This window comes from Triticum urartu, chromosome 2A (assembly GCF_056163025.1).
Source record: "Triticum urartu cultivar PI428250 chromosome 2A, HENAU_Tu73, whole genome shotgun sequence".
NCBI lineage: Eukaryota > Viridiplantae > Streptophyta > Magnoliopsida > Poales > Poaceae > Triticum > Triticum urartu.
This window is the reverse complement of record NC_141874.1, coordinates 382,227,303-382,254,876: the sequence shown is the minus strand read 5'-3', so window position 1 is coordinate 382,254,876 and position 27,574 is coordinate 382,227,303. Positions and strand designations below refer to the sequence as shown.

Here is a 27,574-nt window from a genome sequence, read left to right as displayed (position 1 = left end):
GCAAACATTTTGAGTGTAGCAACGTCAGGCCTGAGGACTTTGTCAAGTTTGCTTCGTTCCAACTCAAAGACCAAGCTGCTGAGTGGTATCAACAATACAAAGATTCCAGAGGAGGTCGTGTGATTACCTGGGATGATTTCCGCCGAGACTTCAAAGCTCACCACATTCCTCAAAGTGTTGTTGAGAGTAAGCATGAGGAGTTCCGCAATCTGAAGCAAGGCAGTATGTCTGTTTACCAATACAACATCATGTTTCAGAGGCTTGCTCGCTTCACCAAACAAGATGTCCCTGATGAGAAGAGCATGATTTATCAGTTCAGAGGTGGCCTAAGAGAAGATCTGCAACTAGCTCTCGTGCTTTTTGAGCCGAAATAGTATGATGAGTTCTACAACATGGCACTAAAGTAAGAGGCTGCTCAGCTCAAGTGCGATGCTTCTAAGAAGAGAGTCAGGGATGTAACTCCTTCTTCTTCAACTCAAGTGGCAGCTAAGCAGCAAAAGTATAGGTTACCTCCTCCTCCTCCGTTCCGTCAGCCTTATTAGTAGAAGAGTAAAGGTGGCAATGGATCTTCCCACCCACCCAACCCAGGATTTCAGAACAAAGCTTCGTCTCATGCTCCAAGGTCAAGTGCTCCGTATCACCGTCCGCTCTCAAAGGTTACGTGCAACAAGTGTCAGCAGAAGGGTCACTATGCAAACAAATGCTTCAACCAGAGGCGTCTTACGCCTCCTCCCCCTGTGAGATCTGCCAGCAATGCAGTGGTCAAGCATAATCCCAAGTTTTCAAAGGTCAACATGATGAACGCAACTCAGGCAGAGGACTCTTCAGAAGTGATCATGGGTAACCTTCCTGTTAACGATATTCCTGCTAAAGTTCTTTTTTGACTCTGGTGCATTGCATTCTTTCATGTCATTCCCATTTGCATCGGAGCACAATGTTTATACAGAGGTTTTGCCCAAAGTCATGCAAGTTGTTTCTCCTGGAAAGCTTATGACTTCTAGTTTGGTTGCTCCCGATGTCTCTGTCCAATTTGGAGACTATAAATTTCTGTCCTCTCCAATGGTTCTTGGTAACTCGGATATTGATCTAATTCTCGACATGGACTGGCTTTCTAAACACAAAGCTTAGATTGATTGTGCTGCCAGGAAGATTCAATTAACACACTTGTCTGAGGATGTGATCGCCTTTGCCGCTCGTGATGATACCATTCGACTGTTTTCTCTCAATGAGAAGGGCGAGTTGAATGCCATCTCTCAGATTCCAGTCGTTTGTGAATATCAAGACGTCTTTCCAGAAGAGCTTCCAGGAATGCCTCCTCACCGGCCAGTTGAATTCATCATTGATCTTGAGCCTAGCATGGAACCTGTTTGCAAACGTCCTTACAAGCTTGGGCCAGAAGAGTTGAAGGAGCTGAAGAAACAACTCGATATACAAGAGCGTATGGGCCTCATCCGACCAAGTTCTTCTCCTTGGGGTTGTGGTGTTCTTGTTGTCAAGAAGAAGGATGGCACGGACCGACTTTGTGTCGACTACCATCCATTGAACAAGAAGACCATAAAGAACAAGTACCCACTTCCCAACATCAATGAGCTATTCGAACAACTCAAGGGTGCTCAAGTATTCTCCAAGCTTGACCTCCGTATGGGCTATCATCAGATTTGCATTCATGAACAAGATATCCCCAAGACAGCATTCAAAACAAGCTATGGTTCCTATGAATACACTGTCATGTCTTTCGGCCTTGTCAATGCTCCTCCAACGTTCTCTCGCATGATGAACTTCATATTCAACCCTTACACAAATGACTTCGTCTTGGTGTATCTCAATGACATTTTGGTCTTTTCCAAGAACAAAGAGGATCATGCCAAGCATTTGAGATTGGTGCTGGACAAACTCAGAGAACATCAGTTCTACGCGAAGTTTTCAAAGTGCGAGTTTTGGCTCGATGAGGTTCTCTACCTTGGGCATATCATCTCTGCCAAGGGTATAGCTATTAATCCTGAGAAGGTGTCTGCAATTGTGAATTGGGAACCACCTCAGAATGTGAAGCAGCTCTGCAGCTTTCTTGGGCTTGCAAGCTATTGTCGAAGATTCGTTGAGAATTTCTCTAAGATCGCGAAGCCTCTTTCCAACCTCCTACAGAAGCATGTGAAGTATGTCTGGACGCCTGAATGTGACATCGCTTTCAACACCCTCAAAGAGAAGTTAGTCACAGCTCCAGTTCTGACTCCTCCTGATGAATCCAAACCATTCGAGGTTTTCTGTGATGCTTCCCTGCAAGGTCTCGGTGTTGTGTTAATGCAAGAGAAGAAAGTTGTGGCCTATACCTCTCGCCAGTTGAAGCCCAACGAAAAGAACTACCCCACTCGTGACCTCGAGTTGGCGGCAGTTGTCCATGCTCTTTTAACATGGAGACATCTCTTGTTGGGAAGGAAAGTGGACATCTTCACTGATCATAAGAGTCTCAAGTACATCTTCACTCAGCCCAACCTCAACCTCAGGCAGACTCATTGGGTCGAAATGATTCAAGAGTATAATCCGAGTATTGAATATACTCCAGGCAAGGCCAATGTCATTGCTGACGCTTTGAGCAGGAAGGCTTACTGCAACAGTTTGATTCTCAAGCCCTTCCAACCGGATCTTTGTGAAGCTTTCCGCAAACTTAATCTCCAAGTTGTTCCTCAAGGATTTCTTGCCAACCTCCAAGTCTCTCCTACTTTGGAAGATCAGATTCGTGAGGCTCAACCTCTTGATGCAATGGTGAAGAAGGTGAAGATTGGGATTGCCAAGAGCCAACCCAAGTACAAGTGCTATCGCCTTGACGACAAAGATACTCTTTTCTTCGAGGATCGAATTGTTGTTCCTAAGGGTGACCTTCGTAAAGTCATTATGAACGAGACTCGCAATTCACTCCTTTCTATTCATCCTGGAAGTACAAAGATGTACCATGACCTCAAGCAATCGTATTGGTGGACTCGAATGAAGTGCGAGATTGCTCAATTCGTGAATGAATGTGATGTCTGCAGAAGAGTGAAAGCAGAACACCAACGGCCAGCTGGTCTCCTCCAACCTCTTGCCATTCCAGAATGGAAGTTTGACCATATTGAGATGGACTTCGCAGCTGGTTTTCCCAAGTCCAAGCGTGGCAATGATGCTATCTTTGTTGTCATCGACAAGCTCACTAAAGTGGCTCATTTTCTTCCTATCAAAGAATCTATCACAGCAAATCAGTTGGCAGAGCTATATAACTCTAGGATTGTCTCCTTGCACGGCATTCCGCAGTTGATATCTTCAGATCGTGGAAGCATCTTTACTTCTAAGTTCTGGGATTCCTTTCAGAAGGCCATGGGCACCAACATTCGCTTCAGCACAGCCTTTCATCCTCAAACTAGTGGCCAAGTCGAGCGACTAAATCAAATTCTTGAAGATATGCTCAGGGCTTGTGTCATTTCTTTCGGTATGAAGTGGGAAGATTGTCTTCCATATGCCGAGTTCTCCTACAACAACAGCTTCCAAGCGAGTTCGGGCAAGGCCCCATTCGAGATTCTCTATGGCAGAAAGTGTCGTACTCCTCTTAACTGGTCAGAGACTGGTGAACGCCAACTTCTTGGCAATGACTTGATCACAGAGGCTGAAGAAATGTGCAAAGTCATTCGTGAAAATCTCAAAGCCGCGCAATCGCGCCAGAAGAGTTACTATGATAGCAAGCATCGAGACTTGGCTTTCGAGATAGGAGACCATGTCTACCTCCGCGTCTCTCCAATGAAAGGTACCCGTCGCTTCGGTATCAAAGGGAAGCTTTCCCCTAGATACGTGGGTCCTTTCAAGATCATTGGCAAAAGAGGCGATCTCGCCTATCAACTTGAGCTTCCGTCCAACTTTGTAAACGTGCACGACGTGTTTCACGTGTTTCAAGACTCCTGACCGCACCATCATCTTCGAAGAGATTGATCTCCAAGAAGACCTATCTTATCATGAGCATCTCGTTGCTATTCTTGAAGAAACCGAGCGCAAGACTTGCAACAAGTCTATCAAATTCCTGAAAGTGAAGTGGTCACATCATTCCGACCAAGAGGCCACCTGGGAACGCGAGGACCACCTCTATTTCGAATATCCGGAGTTTTTCCAGTCCTAGATCTCGGGACGAGATCCTTTCGTAGTGGTGGAGTGTTGTAACGCCCCGTATGTAACTTGCCATATTTGTATTCCAAGTCTTGCCATTTTCGGCTCTAAGTTATGATATTCCCTCATGGTTGGGTTTTGTCTTTGTTTTGAATTTTGTCCATGTCATGCATCTCATATCATGTCATCATGTGCATCACATTTGCATACGTGTTCGTCTCATGCATCCGAGCATTTTCCCCGTTGTCCGTTTTGCATTCCGGCACTCCTACGTCCTCCGGCACCCCCTTTTGCATCTTTTCGTGAGCGGGTGTTAAACATTCCCAGATTGGACCGAGATTTTCCAAGCGGCCTTGGTACACCACCGGTAGACCGCCTGTCAAGTTTCGTGCCATTTGGAGTTCGTTTGATACTCCAACGGTTAACCGGGGAACAGTAAAGGCCTTGTGTGTGTTGCAGCCCAACACCCCTCCAAAGTGGACCAAAACCCATCCAAACCCTCTCCATCCTCTCGGTCGTTCGATCACGATCGCGTGGCCCAAAACCACACTCCATTTGGGCTCTCCTAGCTCCCTCTACCTATAAATATATGCACCCCTCCGAAATTCGCGGGTGAAACCCTAGTCCTCCCTCTTCCTCCGCGCCGGACACGTCCGGACGGCACCAGACGCGTCCGCCGCCGCGCCCCGTCCACTCACGCGCCGCCACCTGTCGCCTCCGCCGCCTCCCTCCACCGTGGCCCGCGGGGCCCGGAGCAGGCCCGCGCGAGCCTGCGGGAGCCGCCGCCGCCAGCGCCCATTTCCCTCCGCCCGCGCCGCCACTCGGGAGTCACGCGCCACTCGCGAGCTCCCCACCGCGCCGCAACGCCTCGCCCAACGCCGACCGGCCCTGCCGCCGTCGACGACCGCCCACGTGCGCCGCCCAAGGCCGCCACGCCGCCTCCACCGGATCCGGCGAGCTCCGGCCTCCTCGTCCCTCCTCGCCGGCGCCCCGTCTTCCTCCCGTTCCGGCCATCTCCATCCACCCCGGCGCCCGTCTCCGGCGAGTTTGAGCCTTCTCCGGCCATCCTCGAAGACCGTGCGCTCAGATCTGGATCGGATTCGAAACCCTAGGGTTGACCCGTTTTCCTCTAAGTCCTTTTCTGTTATTTTTTAGCCATGTTCATCGCATCATAACTCTGCCATTGTAGCTCCGTTTCATGCGTGTAGCATATCGAAATGTTCGTTAGGATGTGCTCTTCATTTTATTCCATTGCATCATGCTTGTTTGGGTCCATCTTGATGCCTAAAATGCTGTTGCAAGAGTGCTATAAAATGTTAGTTCCTGATTCTTATCAGATTATGAGCATTTGTCATTTTTACCATGATTATTGTGTGCTGCATATGAACTTGAGCCCTAGTTGTGTTTTGGGCTATGCCATGCCATCTTTACACGGGTGTATGCCATGTATTTTTGTGATCAATGTGGTGACTAGCTCATGCATGCAAAGTAGCTCTCGTGATGTTGCTGATTTCAGGGACTTAGAATTCTTGCCATGTATTCATGTTGCTACAGAGTGATCGATGCCTCTTTTGAGTATGTTCAGTAAGGATGATTTGGGCATATGATTGTGCTCTATCCATACATGTCCTTGTTTGCATTTATGGAGTCCCCTAGCATGACTCAATCTTCCTCTACTTTTGCTATAAAATGTTCCTGGCAGATTGTTTACGTGTTAATCAATTTTGCCAAGGTTGTTGTAGTTGATCCATGCATGCTAGGAGATTGTTCTTGCCATGGTTAGCTACTTGATCATGTCTTCTTTCTGGGAGTATGCTTAGTTTGTCATGCAATGCCTTGTGTTGAGTGCATCGAGCTCTTAAACATGCCTACGTAACTCTGTTTTTGCCATGTCCAGTTTTCTACTAAGTCTGAATCTGTTAACGAAACTTGCTATGTTTACATGGGTGCTATCATATCTTATGATCCTTTTTGGCTTATGGCCGGTAAGTGACTTTTGTTATATTCTTTGAGTAGATTCATTCCATGCCTTATTTTGCTATGTCCTGTTCCTGTAGCATGTTGTTATCTTACTCTAAACTTTGCTTCCTGATGTTAATTCCTGACATGTTAGTATTTTCACTAAGTCTGTGAAGCTGATATCTTTTGCACTTTTGCCATGCTTGTTTGAACCTGCTATCGTGTGATTTAGCCGTAGCTCAGTGTTCATCTTTTGTCAAGCATCTTGAGTAGATCACAGCCATGTTCTTTGTTGCTATGTTAGAGTGCAGTAGCTTAGTTTCTTGTTGCATTTTAGATGGCATCATGTTGTTAATCGCAGAATTGTGCCATTATTGTTTTGCTTCCCATTTTCAAACCGTGCATCCGATTCCGGTGATCTTTATATCGATTTCGACTGAAATCAACTCATCTTTCCAGTGGCGCACTTGGTTTCCCAAGTTGAGGCCTGTTTCAATCTTTTCCTTCCGGAGCACGCATATGCGTTGCATATTACATCCCGCATATCATGCCATGTTTTGCATCATGTTGCTTGCGCATTGCACCGTAGTTGATTGTGTTACCCTTGCTTGTGTTCTTGCCTTGGGTAGAGTCGGGAGACGAGTACGTGATCGAGGAACCCGTTGAGTACGCTTACGAGGATCAAGCTTACGTCAACTCGGAGAACTTTGCAGGCAAGATGACCATACCCTCGAAATCACTTCTATCTTTGCTTGCTAGTTGCTCGCTCTATTGCTATGCCTATGCCGCGATACCTACCACTTGCCTTATCATGTCTCCCGTATTTCCATGTCAGACCTCTAACCCACCTTGTCCTAGCAAACCGTTGTTTGGCTATGTTACCGCTTTGCTCAGCCCCTCTTATAGTGTTGCTAGTTGCAGGTGAAGATTGGAGTTTGTTCCTTGTTGGAACATGTTTATTGTTGGGATATCATTATTATATCTTGTTTACTCTAATGCATCTATATACTTGGTAAAGGGTGGAAGGCTTGGCCTTATGCCTGGTGTTTTGTTCCACTCTTGCCGCCTTAGTTTCCGTCATACCGGTGTTATGTTCCTTGATTTTGCGTTCCTTACGCGGTTAGGTTATAATGGGAACCCCTTGACAGTTCGCCTTGAATAAAACTCCTCCAGCAAGGCCCAACCTTGGTTTTACCATTTGCCACCTAAGCATTTTTCCCTTGGGTTCCGCGGACTCAAGGGTCATCTTTATTTTAAACCCCCTCCAGGCCAGTGCTCCTCTGAGTGTTGGTCCAAAACGAGTAGAATGTGGGGCCACCTTGGAGCAACTTGAGGTTTGGTTTTACTCGTAGGATGTCTCATCCGGTGTGCCCTGAGAACGAGATACGTGCGACTCCTATCGGGATTTGTCGGCACATCGGCCGGCTTTGCTGGTCTTATTTTACCATTGTCGAGATGTCTTGTAACCGGGATTCCGAGTCTGATCGGGTCATCCTGGGAGAAGGAATATCCTTCGTTGACCGTGAGAGCTTGTGATGGGCTAAGTTGGGACACCCCTGCAGGGTTTTGAACTTTCAAAAGTCGTGCCCGCGGTTATGGGCAGATGGGAATTTGTTAATATCCGGTTGTAGAAAACCTGAAACGTAACTTAATTAAAATGAATCAACCGCGTGTATAGCCGTGATGGTCTCTTTTCGGTGGAGTCCGGGAAGAGAACACGGTCTCGTGTTATGCTTGAACGTAAGTAGTTTTAGGATCACTTCTTGATCTTTGTAGCTTCTCGACCGTGCTTTGCTCCTCTTCTCGCTCTCATTTGCGTATGTTAGCCACCATATATGCTAGTGCTTGCTGCAGCTCCACCTCACTACCTTTTCCTACCCATAAGCTTAAATAGTCTTGATCGCGAGGGTGTGAGATTACTGAGTCCCCGTGACTCACAGATTACTTCCAAAACCAGATGCAGGTGCCGATGATGCCAGTCCAAGGGATGCGACCGAACTCAAGTGGGAGTTCGACGAGGATTCAGGACGTTACTATGTTTCCTTTCCAGACGATCAATAGTGGAGCCCAGTTGGGGCGATCGGGGATCTTATGCATTTGGGGTTGTCTTTATTTTGGTTCCGTAGTCGGACCTTGATTGTATTCTGGATGATGTAATGTTATATTTATGTATTGTGTGAAGTGGCAATTGTAAGCTAATTCCTTATCTCTTTCTTATTCAGTACATGGGATGTGTAAAGATTACCCCTCTTGCGACATGCCTACAATGCGGTTATACCTCTAAGTCGTGCTCCGACACGTGGGAGATATAGCCGCATCGTGGGTGTTACATGATCTGTGGGGCCAGTCTAGATCCCGCCAGGAGTAACGACCACCGGCGGGTGTGTCCGGGGCGTTAAAAGTTGGTATCAGAGCCGACCCTCGTGGTTACACGGATGTTTGCAGACAGATGTGCGGTCATGTTGTTCATGATGTTTGTGACCCGTCATGGCACACGACATGACATATGTACCGGACTGGATGCACAGACGTATGTGCCAAGAGGGAACGTTTCTGTGGCCAGACAAGAAAAGACTAGTATTGATCTGTGGGGCCAGTCTAGATCCCGCCAGGAGTAACGACCACCGGCGAGTGTGTCCGGAGCATTACAACTGCACTCCAACATAACAACAAAGCATATGGCAGTGATGTACAAGAGATGCTTGACAAAACATGAACATTGAGCTATGGCTAAATCACACTAGAACAGGTTCAAACAAGCATGGCAAAAGTGCAAACAATATCAGCTTCACAAACTTAGAGAAAATACTAACATGGCAAAATAATATCAGGAAGCAATGTTTAGAGCAAGCAAACATCATGCTACAGGAACATATCATAGCAAACCAAGGCATTGCATGATTCTACCAAAAGCATAGAATAAAAGTCCCTTAATGATCATGAGCCAAAAAGGCACAGAAGATATGATGGCACCCATATAAACATAGCAAGTTTTATTAACAGTTTCATACTTAGCAAAAAACAGAGCATGGCATAAACAGAATTATGAAGGCAACTTTGCGAGCTCAAATCACTCACCATAAAGAATTGCGTGACAAACTAAGCATACCAACAGCAAGAAGACATGCTCATGAAGCTAACCATGGAAAGATCAAGTTCATAGGATGCATGTATCACTAGCAACAACCATGGTAATATTGATTAACAAGTTAACATTCTGCCAGGAACATTTTATAGCAAAAGTAGAGCAAGAACAAGATATGCTAGACAACTCCATAATTGCAAACAGGGGCATGGATGGATAGAGAATAACCAAATGTTCAAAACAACCTTACTGAAGTATCCCAAAATAAGCATGGACATCAATGTAGCATCAAGTTTACATGGCATCAAAATAACAGCAGGAAAAGACTTGGCAAAATCCTAAGTCCCTGAAAACAGCAATATTGCGGAGGCTACTTTGCATGCTTGTGCTAGTCACCACATAGATCACAAAAATACAAGACAAGCACCCCTGTAAAGATGGCATGTTGTAGTACCAAACACATGTAGAGCTCATGCCTATATGATGCACACATCAAATGTGACAAAAATGACAAATCACCATAAACTGATAAGTACCAGCAGTTAACATTTTATAGCACTCTTGCATCAATTAAAAAGACATCATAATGAACATGAACATCCATGGAAATGCTTCAACCATGAAGATCTCGACGAGACGAACAGTTTGATATATCATATGCATCATTCGGAGTCACGGTCACCGAGATACGGCATGATGAAGTAGGCTTGAAAATGTCACAGGCCAAAAGACTTGGACGAAATTTACCTCCCGAAAACGGATCTAGGGTTTAGGGGCACGTGGATCGAGGTTCGCCGGAATCCACGCCGCAGTTGGCCGGAGAGGAGAAAGGAGACGGAAGAGACGTCGGGGAGGTCGGGTCTGACCGGATCCGGCATCGGCGAAGGCGGAGTAGGGCCGGACGGCGAGGCGGCGGCGAGCTCGTCACCGGCGACGGCCGGCGCTGTTGAGGTCGGCGGCGGCCAGTGTCGAGGAGGGCAGTAGGGAACACGGCGGCTGACGGGAGAGGCGCGGCGCCGGCGAGGCGGCAAGGCGGCGGGGCGCGCGCTCGGGCGGTGGCGGTTGCCCGCGGGCCGGGAGGGCCGGCCTCGGGCTGGCGGGCCCGCGCGGCGATGGGCGGCGGCACGGGATTTGCCAAGACGGCCTCGGTACACCACCCACTCACGAAAGGAGACAAGAGGGGTGCGCCAGTGCATGTGGGAGTGTCGGATTGCAGAACGGAGAATGGGGAAATGCTCGGATGCATGAGACGAACACGTATGCAAATGCGATGGACATGATGACATGATATGAAATGCATGACATGAAAAAAAATGCAAAATGAAGACAAAAACCCAACCATGAAGGGAAATCTCATAACTTAAAGCCGGAAATGACAAGAGGCGGAGTTACAAATATGGCAAGTTGCATCCGGGGTGTTACACTATTCTCCAGCACCGGTAGCAGCAAGGCCAAGGGAAAGGCCCCCGCCATCCCTTTCCCATCGGAGCTCCTCCTGCCTCTGCCAGCACCGGATCGCCGGCAGAGGCATCGCGTGAACATGCCAGTGCACCAGGCGGAGTGGCGCTAGCAGCACCGCGTGCCTCTGCCGTACCCCGACATCACCCTGCTGCACGACTGGCATCTGGACCCAAAGAGGATCCCAGTGCCGGCGGCGCCGCGGTCGGCTAGGGAACACACGAAGGAGGTGCGGCGCCGGCGGGCACTGCTGTCGCCGGAGCAGCGTCGCGACGACACCTACGCCATCGACTCGCCGAACTGGAAGCGGTGGTTCGCCTTCGAGCACGAGGAGGCGAGGCGCCGCGGCGTGCGCGAGGTCGACCGCAGCATGTCGCCGCCCCCGCTCGTCGTCCGCGAGGAGGACCAGGCGGCGGAGGACGCCTACCAGGCGGCCTTTGCGGCGGTCTACCGCGAGAGCGAGGATGATGAGCGACGCAGGGTGTACGCGGCGGAGGAGGAGGAGGCCCGGTACGAGGCGGCCATGGCGCAGGACATTGCCCTCTCCGCGGCCGGCGACTGCATGGTGCGGCCGATGGCCCTGCCGTCCCCTCCCCGATGCCGCGTCAAGGCCGACCCGGAGCCCCAGCCGGAGCCCAAGCCGGAGCCGTCCCTGATCGAGCGCTACTCTTGGACGGGACTACTGCGCGAGTGGGTGTCCGCGCCACCTGTTTGGATTGGGGCGATGCCAGCGCAGGAGGCGGCCTACCTCGAGATGTGGCGTCAGCGACAACTGGCCGAGGAGCGTCGTCGCGCCGAGTACGAGGAGATGCTCGAGCATGACCTCGTGGAGAAGCAGCGTGAGGCTGAGGAGGGGGCGCACCAGGCCGCGGCTGCACAGGTGGCCGCACAATCCCTCGCGCCGGAACAGCCCCCCGCGGCCTACATCACCGCCGCCTGGAACACGACGTTCCCAAACGCGAAAGCGAACATCCGTATCCGCCTGGCCGACCCAAACAAACAAAAAAACAGACAAAATCGCCGTCTGTTTGGGTCGGCCCGTTGAAGTAGCTCTTAACCATCAATAAAATTGAAACCAAGGAAGACAGTTGTCCAGCAGCGGCAGGCCTTGGTCGGCAACCAGCGAAACAAAATGGAAAGATGAAGAGTCACATGGGCTACACTGACCATCGGGGAGATGTGTATGAGAATTAGTGGAGCAGCTGGCGCATGCATGTGGATGACCACGGTCTGACCACACCCGTGACACACACTGACATACTACTGCCGTGTGCATGGATTGAAAGAAGGAGCGGCTTCGTACACAATGAAAGTAGGGACTGCACCTTCCAGAGCAACTTTATGGTGGACGGCGGCTCGTGTGGACTTTTCCCGGCCATTAAAAAATTCCTTGGGATGATCAAACGTCAGTTGCTGTCCCCCGTGCTCGTTTCTTAGGAATAGGGACTAGGTGTGCTAGACGTATGAGTTTGGAACAACTGTTTTCATCCCTTGGAGATGGACACGCCAACTGCAAGCTGGTACAAACCCCGTGCGCTCCCGAGCAGCTATTTTGGGATAGTTGCGGATCACGTGGCCTAGTCGGCCCACATGTCAGGTTGTGGCTGTTCCTTTTGCAAATCACTGTTAACCGGGGATGGTCCTGCTCCAGATCCAGACAGGCGTCTTCCTCCTCTAGATCCAGGGTCCTACCCATGGATTTTCATGGAAGCGCAGGCCGATTCAAGAGACAGGTAATTAAAATTCAAACTGAGGAAGCTCCCACTAATCTTCTCCGCAAGCTAAAAGGAAGGATTAGATTTTCATTTGTCCCATTTCAAGTCAACGGTGGTTCCTAAATCCTCTAGGTGGCAATTTTTTGCAGGATTAGCCATGGGCAGTTGGGGCATACTGCGGTGGCGCGACCTATTGAGTCCTAGTAGGCTTCTATTGGCATCGCCGAGGGGGACATTCGCCGAGTCGGAGATGTATGCAGCGCCGGCGGCAATGCGGGATTTGTTGGTGATCCCAGTGTTGCAAGTGTGCTCTGAGGCTACGAGTGGTTTGACACGCAGGTATTCCTACGCAACCTGGTATATTTTTTTGCGTAATCTGTGCAAGTTTGATTTCAGGCTTAACTAACTATCTAATTTATAGTTAGCTGTTGTAATTTTGTTTCGTGGCTACTAGTTCATGGGCATGGGCACGGATTGCTAATAATTTGTAGTTAACTGAATTAGGGGAAATGTGATTTACTGTTGACTCTGTGATTTACTGTCGACTGTGTATGTGTGGGCATGGACATGGATTGCTAGTCAGTACAGCATTGTTTAGTTTAGCAGTTTTGTATTGGAAAGGAAGCTAATAAAAAAACTGGTGTGGATTATCTCTTGTCTTGCTGCAATTTTAGCTAATTGCTTTTATTTACCTCCGGTCACCGGTGTGAGTACATGTGTCTGATCTTTAATTGTTGTGGAATATGTACCAATGGATTTGTGTTTACAGGCTGAGAAACTCATGGTGTCACTGCAACTGTGGCTTGTCTGCTGTTATAAAATACCCATGTACTTGGTAAAATTAGAAGCGGGCAATCTCATGGTTATCTCCTGTGTTTTTTGGATACGGATTTTGATTTTATTTTCTTGCAATCTACTGAAATTATTACTCCTCGATCTAACAGAGTGAGGAACTGAATGTTGATATACCCAGGAAGATGTACACTCTCACTCATGTGGATGCTTTGGCATGTGAAAAATGGAGCAAAGTTCAGATATGTACAAAAGTTCCAAGAAAGATGCTCAAGTGTGGTAAATGTGGAGTGATCGGACATCGTCAAAATCATGGGGCAAGCGTGCAGATCCATTTTAGCCTAATTTCCTTAACTTTTGACATGGTCCCATTTGATTTGTGTTTTAATTTGGACTTTGATTCAAAATGTATATTCGTTATGCGAACTGATATTGTTTCCCTGATTGTCCCTGAATTATACGCCACTCTTGAAACATTTGCTAAGTATTTTTATTCCTGCTAAAATACTTTTGATTATATTGTGATTTATAAACACCTGCAAGGTCTGACGTGAAGAAAAAAATAGGTAGGCTAAGGTGATTTGTGGCCGTAGAAATACTTGATGCTATTGCAGTTTGCGGAAAAAACGAGGCGGACGTCAAAATAATAAACTTATTTAGATCCATCTGCACGTGATTATTACTGGTTTAGTGACGGTAAAGACTCTTGCTAGTATCATAATCTCTGCAGCACACTGGACTAACGTCCTGTTCTTAAATGGAAGAGGTAATAGCACCCCAGGTCCTTATACTTGCATGTCAGGTGATGGTTTAGTCCCTGAACTTGCAAAAGTAGATTATTTCATCCCTGAACTTGCATTCGAGGTGCAAATTTAGTCCACAGCCACTCACGGCTCGAAAAGTGGATGCCAAGTGGCCTGGCTGGTCAGCGCGTCACATTTTGCACATAGCCCCCTGCCTTATTTGCTTATCAACCCGCACTTCATGACCAAGTGGCACCTGAATAAATGTTGTCTCCCCTGGGTCAATAACTCCTGTTCCTCCTTTGTCCTCGCCACTCCGACCACGCGAGCCGCTGCCGCTGGAGCTGGAGCCGCGGGCTGACGTCAGCCATCATGGCGACATCGCCGGAGCTCACCGGCGGTGTGCAGCCGCCTCCTTCCGTCCATCAAGTTAGGCCGCGCGGCGTCTTTCCTCCAGATTACGGTTCGTTTCTTCATCTCCTCTGTTCGTCCTCCTCTGCTTTGCTCCTCCTCCATTGTCGCCCGTAGCACCAGCGGATCAGTTTGTTGTGAGAGCGATTCTTGTACATCCAGTGGTACCTGTTGCCTAGTGTTCTTGCAGCGGATTAAAGAACTGATTTTTAACCACAGATTTTGGTCTAGGGTTTAGGTATTTCTATTTTTGGCAAAGGTTTAGGGTTCAGTGTTGTTGTGTATTTAGTGACCCTGGGTAGCCATTGCAAAGTGTGTTGGATAGGTAGGAGATGACGACTGTAACATAAATACCCAATTGTTACTAGATTTGTTCAGTTAATCTGCAAGATGTAGTTAACTGAACTTTTCTTCAGTTAACTGAACTTTTCTTCAGTTAACTGAACTTTTCTTCAGTGAACTATATTGTTGCACTTGGAGATGCAGTAGCTGATATTTCTTCAGTTACTATAAGAGTATAAGAGGTAGTTAACTATATTGCATATATTTTTGTTGTAGTGGCTTGGTCCCCTAAATCTGTAAGAGGTAGTTAACTGAATGTTTGCAGTTAACTAACTGCATCTACAAGATGCAGTTAACTGATTTTGTGCTTATATTCTGCTGTATACTTGTTATGTTGATGTTTGTGCTTATATTATGCTCTATGTGGGTGCAGTGTGTGATTCAGCAATGGGACAGAGTGTGGATACTCCTTTCTTTACACTAGAACTTGAGCATGGTGGAATATTTTGTGGACCAACAAATAGCATGGAGTATTACAATCCATCTGTGGAGGTGATTGACTATGTTGATGTTGGGTCATTCTCATATGCATTCATTGAAGAGCATCTAAAATGGCTGGGATATCCTGTCCATGAGCACATAATTTACTGGCAAAGACCTAGAAAAGCAATTTCAGATGGGATGGTGAGAATTAGAGGTGATGAGGATGTGCAGCAAATGATCATAGAAAGTGCTAAGCAGAAAGTGCTTGTAATCATGATGGACCATTCAGATTTCATCAGTAACTTTAGGCAAGATTTGATAGTGTCATCATTTCAGAGCCCAGACACATTGGCCACCTCAAATGTTGTTGTAGCCAGTGCAACATCATCTCACAGCCTCATTTTAGTCAATGTTGAATGTCCCCTTTTAGAGGTTGCAGCAGATTTTCAGTCTGAAGATAATTTGCTTAGTTATGGTGCACAGTCTGAAGATACAGTTCTGTCAGATTCAGATTTTAGTGACAGTGATTATGACATAGATGATGGTGATAATGATCTTTATGAAGAGAACATTGACTTTGATGTTAATGAACAAGCTCAGCTAGAGGAGGAAGAGGTTGAGCCTGACTATTTACTTGAAGATGAAGACCTTGACATCTCCACTGAAGAACAGGAGAAATTTAAGTACAAGTTCAAAGCTTTCAATAGCAAGGTGGACATGAAATCCCCTGTTTTTAAAGTGGGCATGGTCTTTGCTGATGTGGTTGAGCTGAGGAAAGCTCTTACTGCATATTCTATAAGGAACAGAGTGCAGATCAAGAAGGTGAAGAATGATAAAATAAGATTGGAGGCAGTGTGTACTCCAGGCTGCCCTTGGCTGCTTAAGGCTAGCTATGACAATAGGACTGGAGGATTTGTCATAAAGGCTTACAATTCAGAGCATGTTTGCCAGAAGAAATGGAAACTAAAAGATTTGACAGCTAAATTCTTGTGCAACTTTTTCATAGATGAGTTCAGAGATGACCAGAAGATGTCACTTGGCACATTTTCAAGAAAATGCACTAGTGAGTTCAATTGCACCCCTAACAGATGGAAGTTAGCAAGGGCTAGAAAGCAAGCACTTAATCAAATCCATGGTGATGAGGAGGAGCAGTTCAGTAGGTTAAGGGATTATGGGCATGAATTAAGGACCAAAAATCCTAGGTCTACATTTCTGGTTACTACTGAACTTGTCAAGGATACCAAGTTTTCATTGGGTAGGAAGTGTTTGAAAACATTGTATTGGTCTTATGATGCATGCAAAAGAGGGTGGCTAAAGGGCTACAGGCCAATTATATTCATTGATGGCTGTCATATGAAAACAAGGTTCAAAGGAGTGCTGCTTAGTGCTGTAGGTATTGATCCTAATGACTGCATTTTCCCAATTGCAATGGGTTGGGTGGAAGTAGAATGCACTGGTTCATGGGAGTGGTTTCTGATAAGTTTGAAAGATGATCTAAATATCATTAACACTGCTCCCTACACAATTATGAGTGACAAGCATAAGGGTTTAATAAATGTTGTGTAGAAAGTTTGGCCTGATGCAGAACATAGGTTTTGTGTGAGGCGCATCTACCAAAACTTCAATGAGAAGCACAAAGGGGAGGTTCTGAAGCAAGACCTGTGGGCCATTGCAAGATCACCTAACAAAGTTAAGTGGAGAGAAAATTGTAAGAAGATGGATGATCATTGCCCAGCTGCATTTCATTGGACTGAAAGGCTGGAACCAAAGACTTGGTGCAAAGCATTTTTCAGTGAATTTCCAAAATGTGATATTCTACTCAACAATAACTCTGAAGTGTTTAACAGGTGAATTACTTGTCAAATTTGGTTTTTAACTATGTGCTTTGAACATATCAGTAGTACTTTATACACATCACACATAACTATGACTGCATTCTTCCACTCTTTGTGCAGCTACATCCTTGATGGCAGAGAGATGCCAGTGCTTAGTATGCTTGAATACATATTTTACAAGATCATGCACAGGCTAGTGAGTAAGCAAAGAGAAGCTATAGAAAAGTGGACTCGCCAGAGGATATGCCCTAAGATCAAGAAGAAATTGGACAAGAATACTGAGTTTGCTGCAAATTGCCATGTATCAGAAGCTGGCCAGCGGATCTTTAAAGTTCAGTCAGGTAATTCCAGCTACACAGTGAACCTTTGCTTGCACACTTGTGATTGCAGGAGATGGCAGTTAGGGGGAGTACCCTGTGGGCATGCTGTAGCTTGTTGCAGGGAGGAGAGAATTGATCCTCAGACAATGGTTCATGAATGCTATACTATTGAAACATATCTCAAGGCATATGGGTACACTCTAGTCCCTCTAGGAGACCCAAAGGAGTGGGAGAAACAGAATGGATATAAGATATTTCCACATGTCTTCACTAAACAGTTGGGGAGGCCCAAGAAGAACAAGAAGCGGAGACCAGAGGAGAAGATCAAGAATGGTGTCAGGGTTTTAAACAGAAAAGGTCTTACAATGCATTGCTCAATTTGTGGTGGAGCTGATCACAACAGAAAAGGTCACTACACATGGCAGGAAACTAACATTCAGAAGGGTGTAGAAGAGGTTGATGAAAACTATGATGACCCATCTTTTCTCCAGGTAATTTCAGTGTTCAACTTATATGCTGAACTTACCTGAACTCTAACTGAACCTAACTGTATTTGAACCCTAACTGAACTTAGCTGAACCTAACTGTATTTAACTGAACTTAACTGAACCTAACTGAATTTAAATGACTCTAACTGAGTTTTGTGCTTTGCAGAACATCTTCCCTAGCCACCCAGATCCTAGGCTGGACCCAACTGAGTCACCAACCAGTATGGTGTACAACATGGCTCAAAGAGAGACTGCAAGAAGAGGTGCTGAAAGGGTTCATGTGCCACTGCCTGAGCTTTCTTCATTTGTTGCTGCTGCTGGTGCTTCCATGCCTCAGCCAAGAGTGACTACAGAAATGCACATAGGGAGGCAAACAAGGGCAAGAACACAAGCTAAAAACAATGCAACTGCAGCTGGTAGGGGAAGAGGAAGGAAAAGAGCAAGAAATTCAGATGTTGTTGCTGCTGGAGGAAGAGGAGCAAGTGCAACCGCAGGGAGAGGCAGAGGAGCAAATGCAAATGGAGGGAGAGGAAGAGGAGCAAGTGCAACTGGAGGGAGAGGAAGAGGAGCAAGTGCAACTGCAGGGAGAGGCAGAGGAGTTAATGCTACTGGAGGGAGAGGAAGAGGAGCAAGTGCCACTGGATGGAGAGGCAGAGGAGCAAATGCAGATGACCAAGTTCTAACTGGAGGGAGAGGCACAGGAGCACCAAATGCAAATGCATATGCTTGGAGAGGAGGAGCACCAGATGCAAGTGCTTGGCCAGAAGGAGAAGCAAATGCAACTGCTTGGGCAGGAGGAGAAGTTCCATCTGTAGGGAGAGGAACATCAAATGTTCCATATTCAGGATGGAGATGGCTACTGTTTGGAGATCAGAGGACAGTTCCTGATCTCAATGCTCCTGCTGATGATTTCATGGCACCACATCAGTGATTGTGTGCCAGTTGGTGGTAGTGATTGCCTACCATTCTTTTTTGTTAAGCAAACAGTGGCTTAAATTGCCTGTTTTTTGATGGCAAACTGTGGCTCACAATGGCATTCATTGCCCTTTTTTGTAACTAACTTATATGATGCATGGATGTGTTACTTATGGATGGCTTAAATTGCCACTGATTCAGTTAAGTTATATGATGCATGGATGTGCTGCTTATTATTCATGCATGTGTTACTGAACTGAAGATGCAGTTAATTGCAGATGCAGATAACTACAAATCCAGATAAAATGCAGATATGCAGTTAAATGAAGAAGCAGATAAATTTCAATAATTAGTAACCTAAATGATTGTGAAAAAATTCAAAAAAATTTAAAAAATGGTGTGCCTGGGGCTCGAACCCAGGACCTGTTGTTACAAACGCTGAGAACAATGCCAGTAGAATAGTAGTAGTGATTTGTTAGGTTGTATGTAACTAGGTAGTTATTATGCGCCCTCATTTCGTCCGCCCGTTCGGTTTCCAGCCCTTTAAGACCACCCACCGCTGAACTCGCCCAGTCAACCAGCTCCACTCCCCTGCCCAGTCCACCCACGTCTCTTCGGTCTAGTCGCTCCACCAACTTCCACACCCCGCATTCAAACCCTCGCTCGCCGTCGAGCTCAACACCGCCGCAGATGCCATGGACAACACTCCATTGTGGCAGCGAGCGATCGAAGATCTGGCCCGTGACGACGAGGCGGCCCGCGCGGATCTAAGGGAGATCGCGCGCTGGTTCCCCAACATCGGCATGATGCGCCATCACGCCCGCAGCCTCATCAAGATCATGACGGACGACGAGAAGCGGCGGGCAATGCCCCCCGGGCCGGGGGTTGCGCCTCCGCTGATCCTCCGCTTCGCATTGATGGAGACGCGCTCCGACGACCCGAGGTAGCGCGCGAGGTGGTGGATGTATCGCTCCGCCACCACGCCCTCGCCGCACACGGATCCGTTCCGCGTCGCGTCCAGGGTGCAGAGCGTGCGCGACGTCGTCCTGGCCCTCCCCGCGCCGGTGAACACCGCCTACTGGGATAGATTCCAGCCCGAGCTCCTCGTCCACGACGACATCTCCGATGCGGACTCGTCCGACGATGACGACTCCGAGTACTGCAAGGTCGACTCCGACAATGACTTTGGCTACAGGGGGACACTGGCACTTCTTCCGAGGAGGAGGAGATAGAGGTCGTCGTCCTGTCAGACAACGAGCCGGAGATCCAGATGGTGGTGCCCGTCGTCGACCCCAGGGAGGGTGGTCACAGGGCTCGTCCAATCGAAGTGGACCTGCTTCCAGACGTGCCCGACATCATCAAGCAAGAGTTGCTGGAGGAGGTAGCACAGGACGCGGTGGCGGAGACGGCCAGGATCGGCGACAAGGCTGTGAAGAGGTCTTCTGCAGGGGAGGTGCACCGCTCCGAACGTCTCAAACGCCTGAAGATGTGAAGAAGAACGAAGGAAGACTGAAGAAGAAGAAGAAGAAGAAGAAGATGAAGTAGTTAGGTATGCTGCTTATAAGTTCAGCATATAAGTTAGAACTATTTTGCGTTTAGTTAAGTTAGGTGTGTTGTTTATAGATTCAGCACATAAGTTATTTGTAATGCTGCTATGGGAACTGCTGCAAGTTTATGCAAGGTTATCATTGAACTGCTATGCTATGATGTTAGGGTGATGATATGCTGCAATGTCGCTATTTTGGTCATGTTGCTTCAATTTGGTTACAATGTTGCTGCTGTTGTAGTTGCCATGCTGTTGTGTTTTGCCATGCTCCTGCCTTTGCCATGCTGCAGTACAAATGTGTTGTGGATAGCATGTGTTGTGTTGTTGTGTCCAAAATTAGCATAAATTTAATACTGTAGATTCAGCAGATACTTAATCTGTACTAATGCATCTCTCTTTAGGTCAAAATCATATTCAGTTTACTATTCAGTTAGTACTACTGCATCTCTCTTTAGTTTACTGAATCTTTAGTAACACTGTCAAAAAATCAGTTTACTGAATATTCAGTAACACTGTCAAAAAATTCAGTTTACTAATCTTCAGTAACACTGTCAAAAATTCAGTTTACTGAATATTCACTAACACTGTCAAAAAATCAGTTTACTGAATCTTCAGTAACACTGTCAATAATTCAGTTTACTGAATCTTCAGTAACACTATCAAAAATTCAGTTATGTAATAACACCTTCAAACAACATAACTTGGGCAGTGATAAAAATTCAATTAACTAGAGGCAGTCATACAAATTCAGTGCGTTACAGGATACTGGCATACAAATCAACCAAGTTCACTAAAAGAGTGCAAGCAATTAATAGCTACTATTTAAGGCAGCATTACATCAACAATGAATTACTCAAATTCATCTAAGATCTCCTTCACCCTCCTTATCTTGCTCTTGGTCTCCTCCTTGTGCCTGAACAAATCACCAATCATGTACTCTAGTTTCTTCTTCTCCTTCTTCAGCTCATCCCTCTGGGACAGCACTTTGTCCATCTCTTCCTTCATCTTCTCCATCTGTTGCTTCATCTCATCCCTCTCTTTCTCTGCCTTAGCCCTCACAACCTGATGAATGTTAGTGCTAGATTTAGCAGACAGCTTCCTCTTCTCAAGCTCTTGCTTTAGGTCAGAAACAACAAGTCTTGCATTGCCCAACTCAGTAATTGCCTGCTCCTTGTCAGCCACCATCTTAGCAAAATCCAGTTTAAAAAACCTCAGTTCTTTTTCCATCTTTTCTTTCTCTCTCACAACCCTAAGATTTTCTTCAGCAAGATGTAAATTCTCACTGATCCTTAGCTTGTTCTCATCATCATACATGCCCCAAACCCTAGCTAAACTCATCTTCAGAGTGGCAGGCCATTCAAGGTCAATCCACTCCACAAACTTGCATTTTGGTATTTCCTACAAAATAAGAAAGAACACAACTTTACATACATGAAGAAGTTTGGGTTCAGTTAAATTCACCAACAATATGCTCTTAAGTTCAGTTAAGTTCAATTAAGTTCAGTTAGTTCATTTAAATTCAGTTAACTACACAAATAAGATGTTGTTAACTGAAAAATTCAGTTAAGTTCAGTTCAGTAAAGTCAGTAAAGTCAGTTAAGTCAGTTAACTCGGTAAAGTTCATTTATGTTGAGTTAAGGTCAGTTAAGTTAGTTCACTTAAATTCAGCTAAGTACACAAACAAGATGCTGTTAACTGTAAACAATTCAATTAAATTAACAAACAACATGTTGTTCCAAGTTTGATTGAACTGTAGATCTACTAACCTTTTGTGCACAAGCTAGATACCTCCTTCCACTATCAACTGATTCAAAGGAAACAAGCTTCTCACAAACACACTGGTGTTCACATCTAGCTAGAAGATCTGGAGCAAGTCCTGTCCACTCAGAGCAAAAAATGGTGGCAGGAGCAGGAGCCTACAACACAATATTTTCAGAAAAATCCCCCCTTCTTGCCCAAACCCTAACTGGCAGAGTCATAGTAGATCTACTCACCTCACTTGTGACAGAGTAGCCGTCGGACGACGAGCTGGAACCTTCACTCCAAGAAACCATGGCGGAGAGCTGGAGGCTGCGGCGAGCTGGAGGCGGCGGCGAGCTGGCGGCTGCGACGAGCTGGAGCAGGGAAGGAAGCGAGGGAGCAAAGAAGTGAGCGGAGGGTGAGCTGCCGACAAAGTAGAATATTCCAACGAATATACCAACACAGGTCTCACATTTGTGATGAAGTGTGGGTTGATAAGCAAATAAGGCAGGGGGCTATGTGCAAAATGTGACGCGCTGACCAACCAGGCCACTTGGCATCCACTTGTCGAGCTGTGAGTGGTTTTGGACTGAATTTGCACCTCCAATGCAAGTTCAGGGATGAAATAATCTACTTTTGCAAGTACAAGGACTAAACCATCACCTGACATGCAAGTATAAGGACCTGGGTGCTATTACCTCTAAATGGAAGGTAACCGGTTATTATTCTATTTGCTCACGTGAGAGGGAGGGTCATTTGGGCACATGGACGCATCACTTCTGTCAGTAAAGCTAGCTCTGGTTGCCGGGATACAAGCGTGGGCGAGCATCTACGGGGGGACAGTGTGCGTAAATACCGCGAGGGATCTGATGAATATAGAAAACGGACGGCGCTGAACCGTTCGGCATTTTCGCTGCACCTTCTTCTATTGCACACGTAGAGTATTGATTTATTTTTTCCGGTTGTAGAATATTGAATTTTAAACTGGTGTTTTGTTGTGCTTCGTACGCGGTGCAAGTAGATGATGGCTGGTCATTTTTCTAAAAAAAGGCGCATTGCATCCTGAAAAGAACATTGTTAGGAGTGTTTTTTGAGCGGTCTCCTTTTTCTGTGTGTACGTAGTTTTTGCCTTGTACTCCCCCCGTCTCAAAATTCTTGTATTAAATTCATCTAGATACGAATGTATATAATATTAAAAGGTGACTTGATACATCCATATTTAGATAAATCTAAAACAAGAATTTTGGAATGAAGGAAATAGTATAAATGTGCTTGCCAAAGTTATTTTTTTCTTTAAAATAATGTGCTTACCAAAGTTGGCTCCCTCTTAAACAGATTAGCAAGTGGACGAGGATCCATAAGCTTTTTGTTCTTGCCCTCCAATAAATACACAATTATACCAAGCAAACGAGCAAACAAACTAAATAATACATAAGGGCAAACGAAAAGACGAATGGAAGAAGGGCGAAGAAAAAGGCAATTTTTTTAAAAAAAATCGTTTTAGAAGTGAGGGAGAGGAAAACGAGAGGCGAATGACGAATAATGTAATGCAAGAGATGAGAGTTTATGATGGGTACTTGGTATGTCTTGGCTTGGCATAGATCTCCTCGGTAACAGCGCCAAAAATTCTTCCTGGTACCTCTTGAGCTTGCGTTGGTTTTTCCCTTGAAGAGGAAAGGGTGATGCAGCAAAGTAGAGTAAGTATTTCCCTCAGTTTTGAGAACCAAGGTATCAATCCAGTAGGAGACAACACACAAGTCACCGAATACCTGCACAAACAAACACCAACTTGCACCCAACGCGATAAAGGGGTTGTCAATCCCTTCACGGTTATTTGCAAAGTGAGACCTGATAGAGATGAATAAATGGTAAAGTAATGTTTTTGGTATTTTTGTTTATGGAACGGAAAGTAAAAGATTGCAAAGAAAGTAAAAGGAAACTAAAATTGTAGATCGAAAACTTGTATGATGGAAAGTAGACCCGGGGCCATAGGTTCAACTAGAGGCTTCTCTCAAGATAGAAAATATTACTGCGGGTAAACAAATTACTGCCGAGCAAGATTATGGAAGTGACAGAAGGTTCATCGTAAAGGGTTACGTCGATGCAAATTTTGACACTGATCCAGATGACTCTAAATCTCAATCTGGATACATATTGAAAGTGGGAGCAATTAGCTAGAGTAGCTCTGTGCAGAGCATTGTTGACATAGAAATTTGCAAAATACTTATGGATCTGAATGTGGCAGACCCGTTGACTAAACTTCTCTCACAAGCAAAACATGATCACACCTTAGTACTCTTTGGGTATTAATCACATAGCGATGTGAACTAGTAAACCCTTTGGGTGTTGGTCACATGTCGATGTGAACTATGGGTGTTAATCACATGGTGATGTGAACTATTGGTATTAAATTACATGGCGATGTGAACTAGATTATTGACTCTAGTGCAAGTGGGAGACTGAAGGAAATATGCCCTAGAGGCAATAATAAAGTTATTATATATTTCCTTATATCATGATAAACGTTTATTATTCATGCTAGAATTGTATTAACCGGAAACATAATACATGTGTGAATACATAGACAAACAGAGTGTCACTAGTATGCCTCTACTTGAGATGGTTATGTTTCCTAACCATTGACATGAGTTGTCATTTGATTAACGGGATCACATCATTAGGAGAATGATGTGATTGACTTGACCCATTCCGTTAGCATAGCACTTGATCGTTTAGTTTGTTGCTATTGTTTTCTTCATGACTTATACATGTTCCTATGACTATGAGATTATGCAACTCCCGTTTACCAGAGGAACACGTTATGTGCTACCAAACGTCACAACGTAACTGGGTGATTATAAAGGTACTCTACAGGTGTCTCCGAAGGTACTTGTTGGGTTGGCGTATTTCGAGATTAGGATTTGTCACTCCGATTGTCGGAGAGGTATCTCTGGGCCCTCTCGGTAATGCACATCACATAAGCCTTGCAAGCATTGCAACTAATGAGTTAGTTGCGAGATGATGTATTACGAAACGAGTAAAGAGACTTGCCGGTAACGAGATTGAACTAGGTATTGAGATACCGACGATCGAATCTCGGGCAAGTAACATGCCGATGACAAAGGGAACAACGTATGTTGTTATGCGGTCTGACCGATAAAGATCTTCGTAGAATATGTGGGAGCCAATATGAGCATCCAGGTTCCGCTATTGGTTATTGACCGGAGACGTGTCTCGGTCATGTCTACATTGTTCTCGAACCCGTAGGGTCCGCACGCTTAAGGTTTCGATGACAGTTATATTATGAGTTTATGAGTTTTGATGTATCGAAGGAGTTCGGAGTCCCGGATGAGATCGGGGACATGACGAGGAGTCTCGAAATGGTCGAGACGTAAAGATCGATATATTGGACGACTATATTCGGACATCGGAAAGGTTCCGAGTGGTTCGGGTATTTTTCGGAGTACCGGAGAGTTACGGGAATTCGCCGGGGAGTATATAGGCCTTATTGGGCTTTAGGGAAAAGAGAGAGGAGAGGTTGGGCGCCCCCCAAGGCCTAGTCCGAATTGGACTAAGGGGAGGGGCTGCGCCCCCTCCTTCCTTCTCTTCTCCCTTCCCTTGCCTTGACTCCTACTCCTACTACTTGGAAGGGGGGGAATCCTACTCCCGGTGGGAGTAGGACTCCTCCAGGGCGCGCCATAGGGGCCGACCCTCTTCCTCCTCCTCCACTCCTTTATATACGTGGCCAAGGGGCACCCCATAGACACACAAGTTGATCTTCGTGATCGTTCTCTTAGCCGTGTGCGGTGCCCCCCTCCACCATAATCCTCGATAATATTGTAGCGGTGCTTAGGCGAAGCCCTGCGACGGTAGAACATCAAGATCGTCACCACGCCGTCGTGCTGACGGAACTCTTCCCCGACACTTTGCTGGATTGGAGTCCGGGGATCGTCGTCGAGCTGAACGTGTGCTAGAACTCGGAGGTGTCGTAGTTTCGGTGCTTGATTGGTCGGGCCGTGAAGACGTACGACTACATCAACCGCGTTGTGCTAACGCTTCCGCTTCCGGTCTACGAGGGTACGTAGACAACACTCTCCTCTCTTGTTGCTATGCATCACCATGATCTTGCGTGTGCGTAGGAAAATTTTGAAATTACTACGTTCCCCAACACAGCCCACCCGAACGCCGCCTGGTACACTGCCAGGGTAGCCTCCTCCGACGTCTGCTGGGGGGCGGCATTGCGGCAAGCCGCGCGCGCTCCTCCTCCTCCTCGAGCCGGAGCATCTCCGCGCCGCGTTGGAGCATGGCGTCGTAACGCATCTGCTCCTCGCCATTGGCCTGCTCCTGGCGGAGCCAGTGCTCCTTCCATCGCTCGAGGTGGGCCGCCTCCTCCTCCGGCGTCGCGGCGAAGTGGACGGGAGGTGCGCTCACCCACTCGCGGTACTGACCCGTCCACGAGTAGGCCTCCTCTGGCCAAGTGGGTGGAGGCGGGGAGCGCTTACGCGTCGGCTCCGGCTCCGGCTTAGGCTGGACGGGCGGCGACGGTGGCGGTGGCGGCACGAAGAGCGGGGTGTGGACAGAGTCCCCCGCTACCGACAGGGCAAGGTCTTGCTCCAGCCCATCCCAGTGCGCGCCCTCCTCGAGGCGGCTAGCCTCCAGCGCGTGCTGCAGGGCCTCCTCGAGGGCGGCTTGGTACTCCACCTCCGCCTCCATGTACTCCGGCTCTACCTGCGGGGGCGGCAGTGGGAACGGTGGCGGGACGGCGTCGACAGCCGAGCACCGTTGCTCCTCGTGTTCGAGGGCGAACCACGCCTCCCAGTTGGGGGAGTCGGCGGCGTACTCTGGCAGCCGACGCTGCTCCGGCGTGAGCTGCGCGCGGCGCCTGCGCACCTCGTCGTCGTGCGCCCGTTAGGTAGGAGGAACCGCTGGCACCGGGATCCGCTGCGGATCCAGATGCCAACGGTGCGGCAGCGTGACATCGGGGTACGGCAATGGCTGCATGTACTCCCAATGCCACCGCGCTTGGTGCACCGGGATGTGCAGGCGCCGGTGACCAGGGCGGAAACGCGTCGCCGCCGGAGGAGGAGGAGGGGGAAGGGGAGTACGGGAGGACGAGGCGCCGGGGGTGCCCTTGCCCTTGCCATTGTTGCTGCCGAAGAGGCCATGGCTAGGGTTTGCAGTCGCCGGCGAGGAAGCAAAGGGAATGATGGGGGAGGGGCAGATATGGACGGGAGAAGTGAATGAGGCCGCCCCCGCCGCACGCGTGGTTAAAAAAGGACACTTCCACTAGCTGGCGCGTGGGCCCGCTGTCGGTGGTCGTCATAAATAAGACGACCGGTGGCGGTTGGATGGCCGCCAGGTGGGGACGCGGCGGACGGCGAGGAGACGCGCGGTGCGTCCGCTTCGTGTCCGCGTGGACGCATTCCAGATGCAATTTTGGACCGGAAATGCGTCGGCGCGGATGCCAAGCGGACATGATTTAAGTTTGGGTCGGCGCGTTGGGCCGTCATTTTTGTCCGCGCCGATCCAAACGGACGCGGATGGACGAAATGAATCGCTCCATTAAAGTTGCTCTTAATCGCATAAATAAAGATGGGCACATTTTTGCCTCACATGGCCAGAGTTGTGAATGACGGGTAGGGATGGTACCTGCATGGGATGGCTGCCGATGGACGTCGGG

General features: G+C 47.3%; 2 protein-coding genes across 2 annotated transcripts; one reads left to right on the top strand and one right to left on the bottom strand.

Annotated features, from left to right (window-relative positions):
• Positions 1-15,005: 15,005 nt before the first annotated feature.
• LOC147985193 (uncharacterized) lies at positions 15,006-18,624 on the top strand. Its single transcript, XM_087541459.1, has 3 exons — positions 15,006-16,897; positions 17,006-17,696; positions 17,860-18,624. Exons 1-3 carry the CDS (start codon positions 16,767-16,769, stop codon positions 18,622-18,624), a joined length of 1,587 nt encoding a protein of 528 aa, XP_087397585.1. The 5' UTR covers positions 15,006-16,766.
• A 2,379-nt stretch (positions 18,625-21,003) lies between these two features.
• Positions 21,004-22,208, bottom strand: LOC147985192 (uncharacterized). The gene is made up of 3 exons (XM_087539853.1): positions 22,149-22,208; positions 21,921-22,070; positions 21,004-21,552 (listed from the first exon to the last, which is right to left on the bottom strand). The coding sequence occupies exons 1-3, from the start codon at positions 22,206-22,208 to the stop codon at positions 21,004-21,006; spliced, it is 759 nt and encodes a 252-aa protein (XP_087395979.1).
• Positions 22,209-27,574: the final 5,366 nt, after the last annotated feature.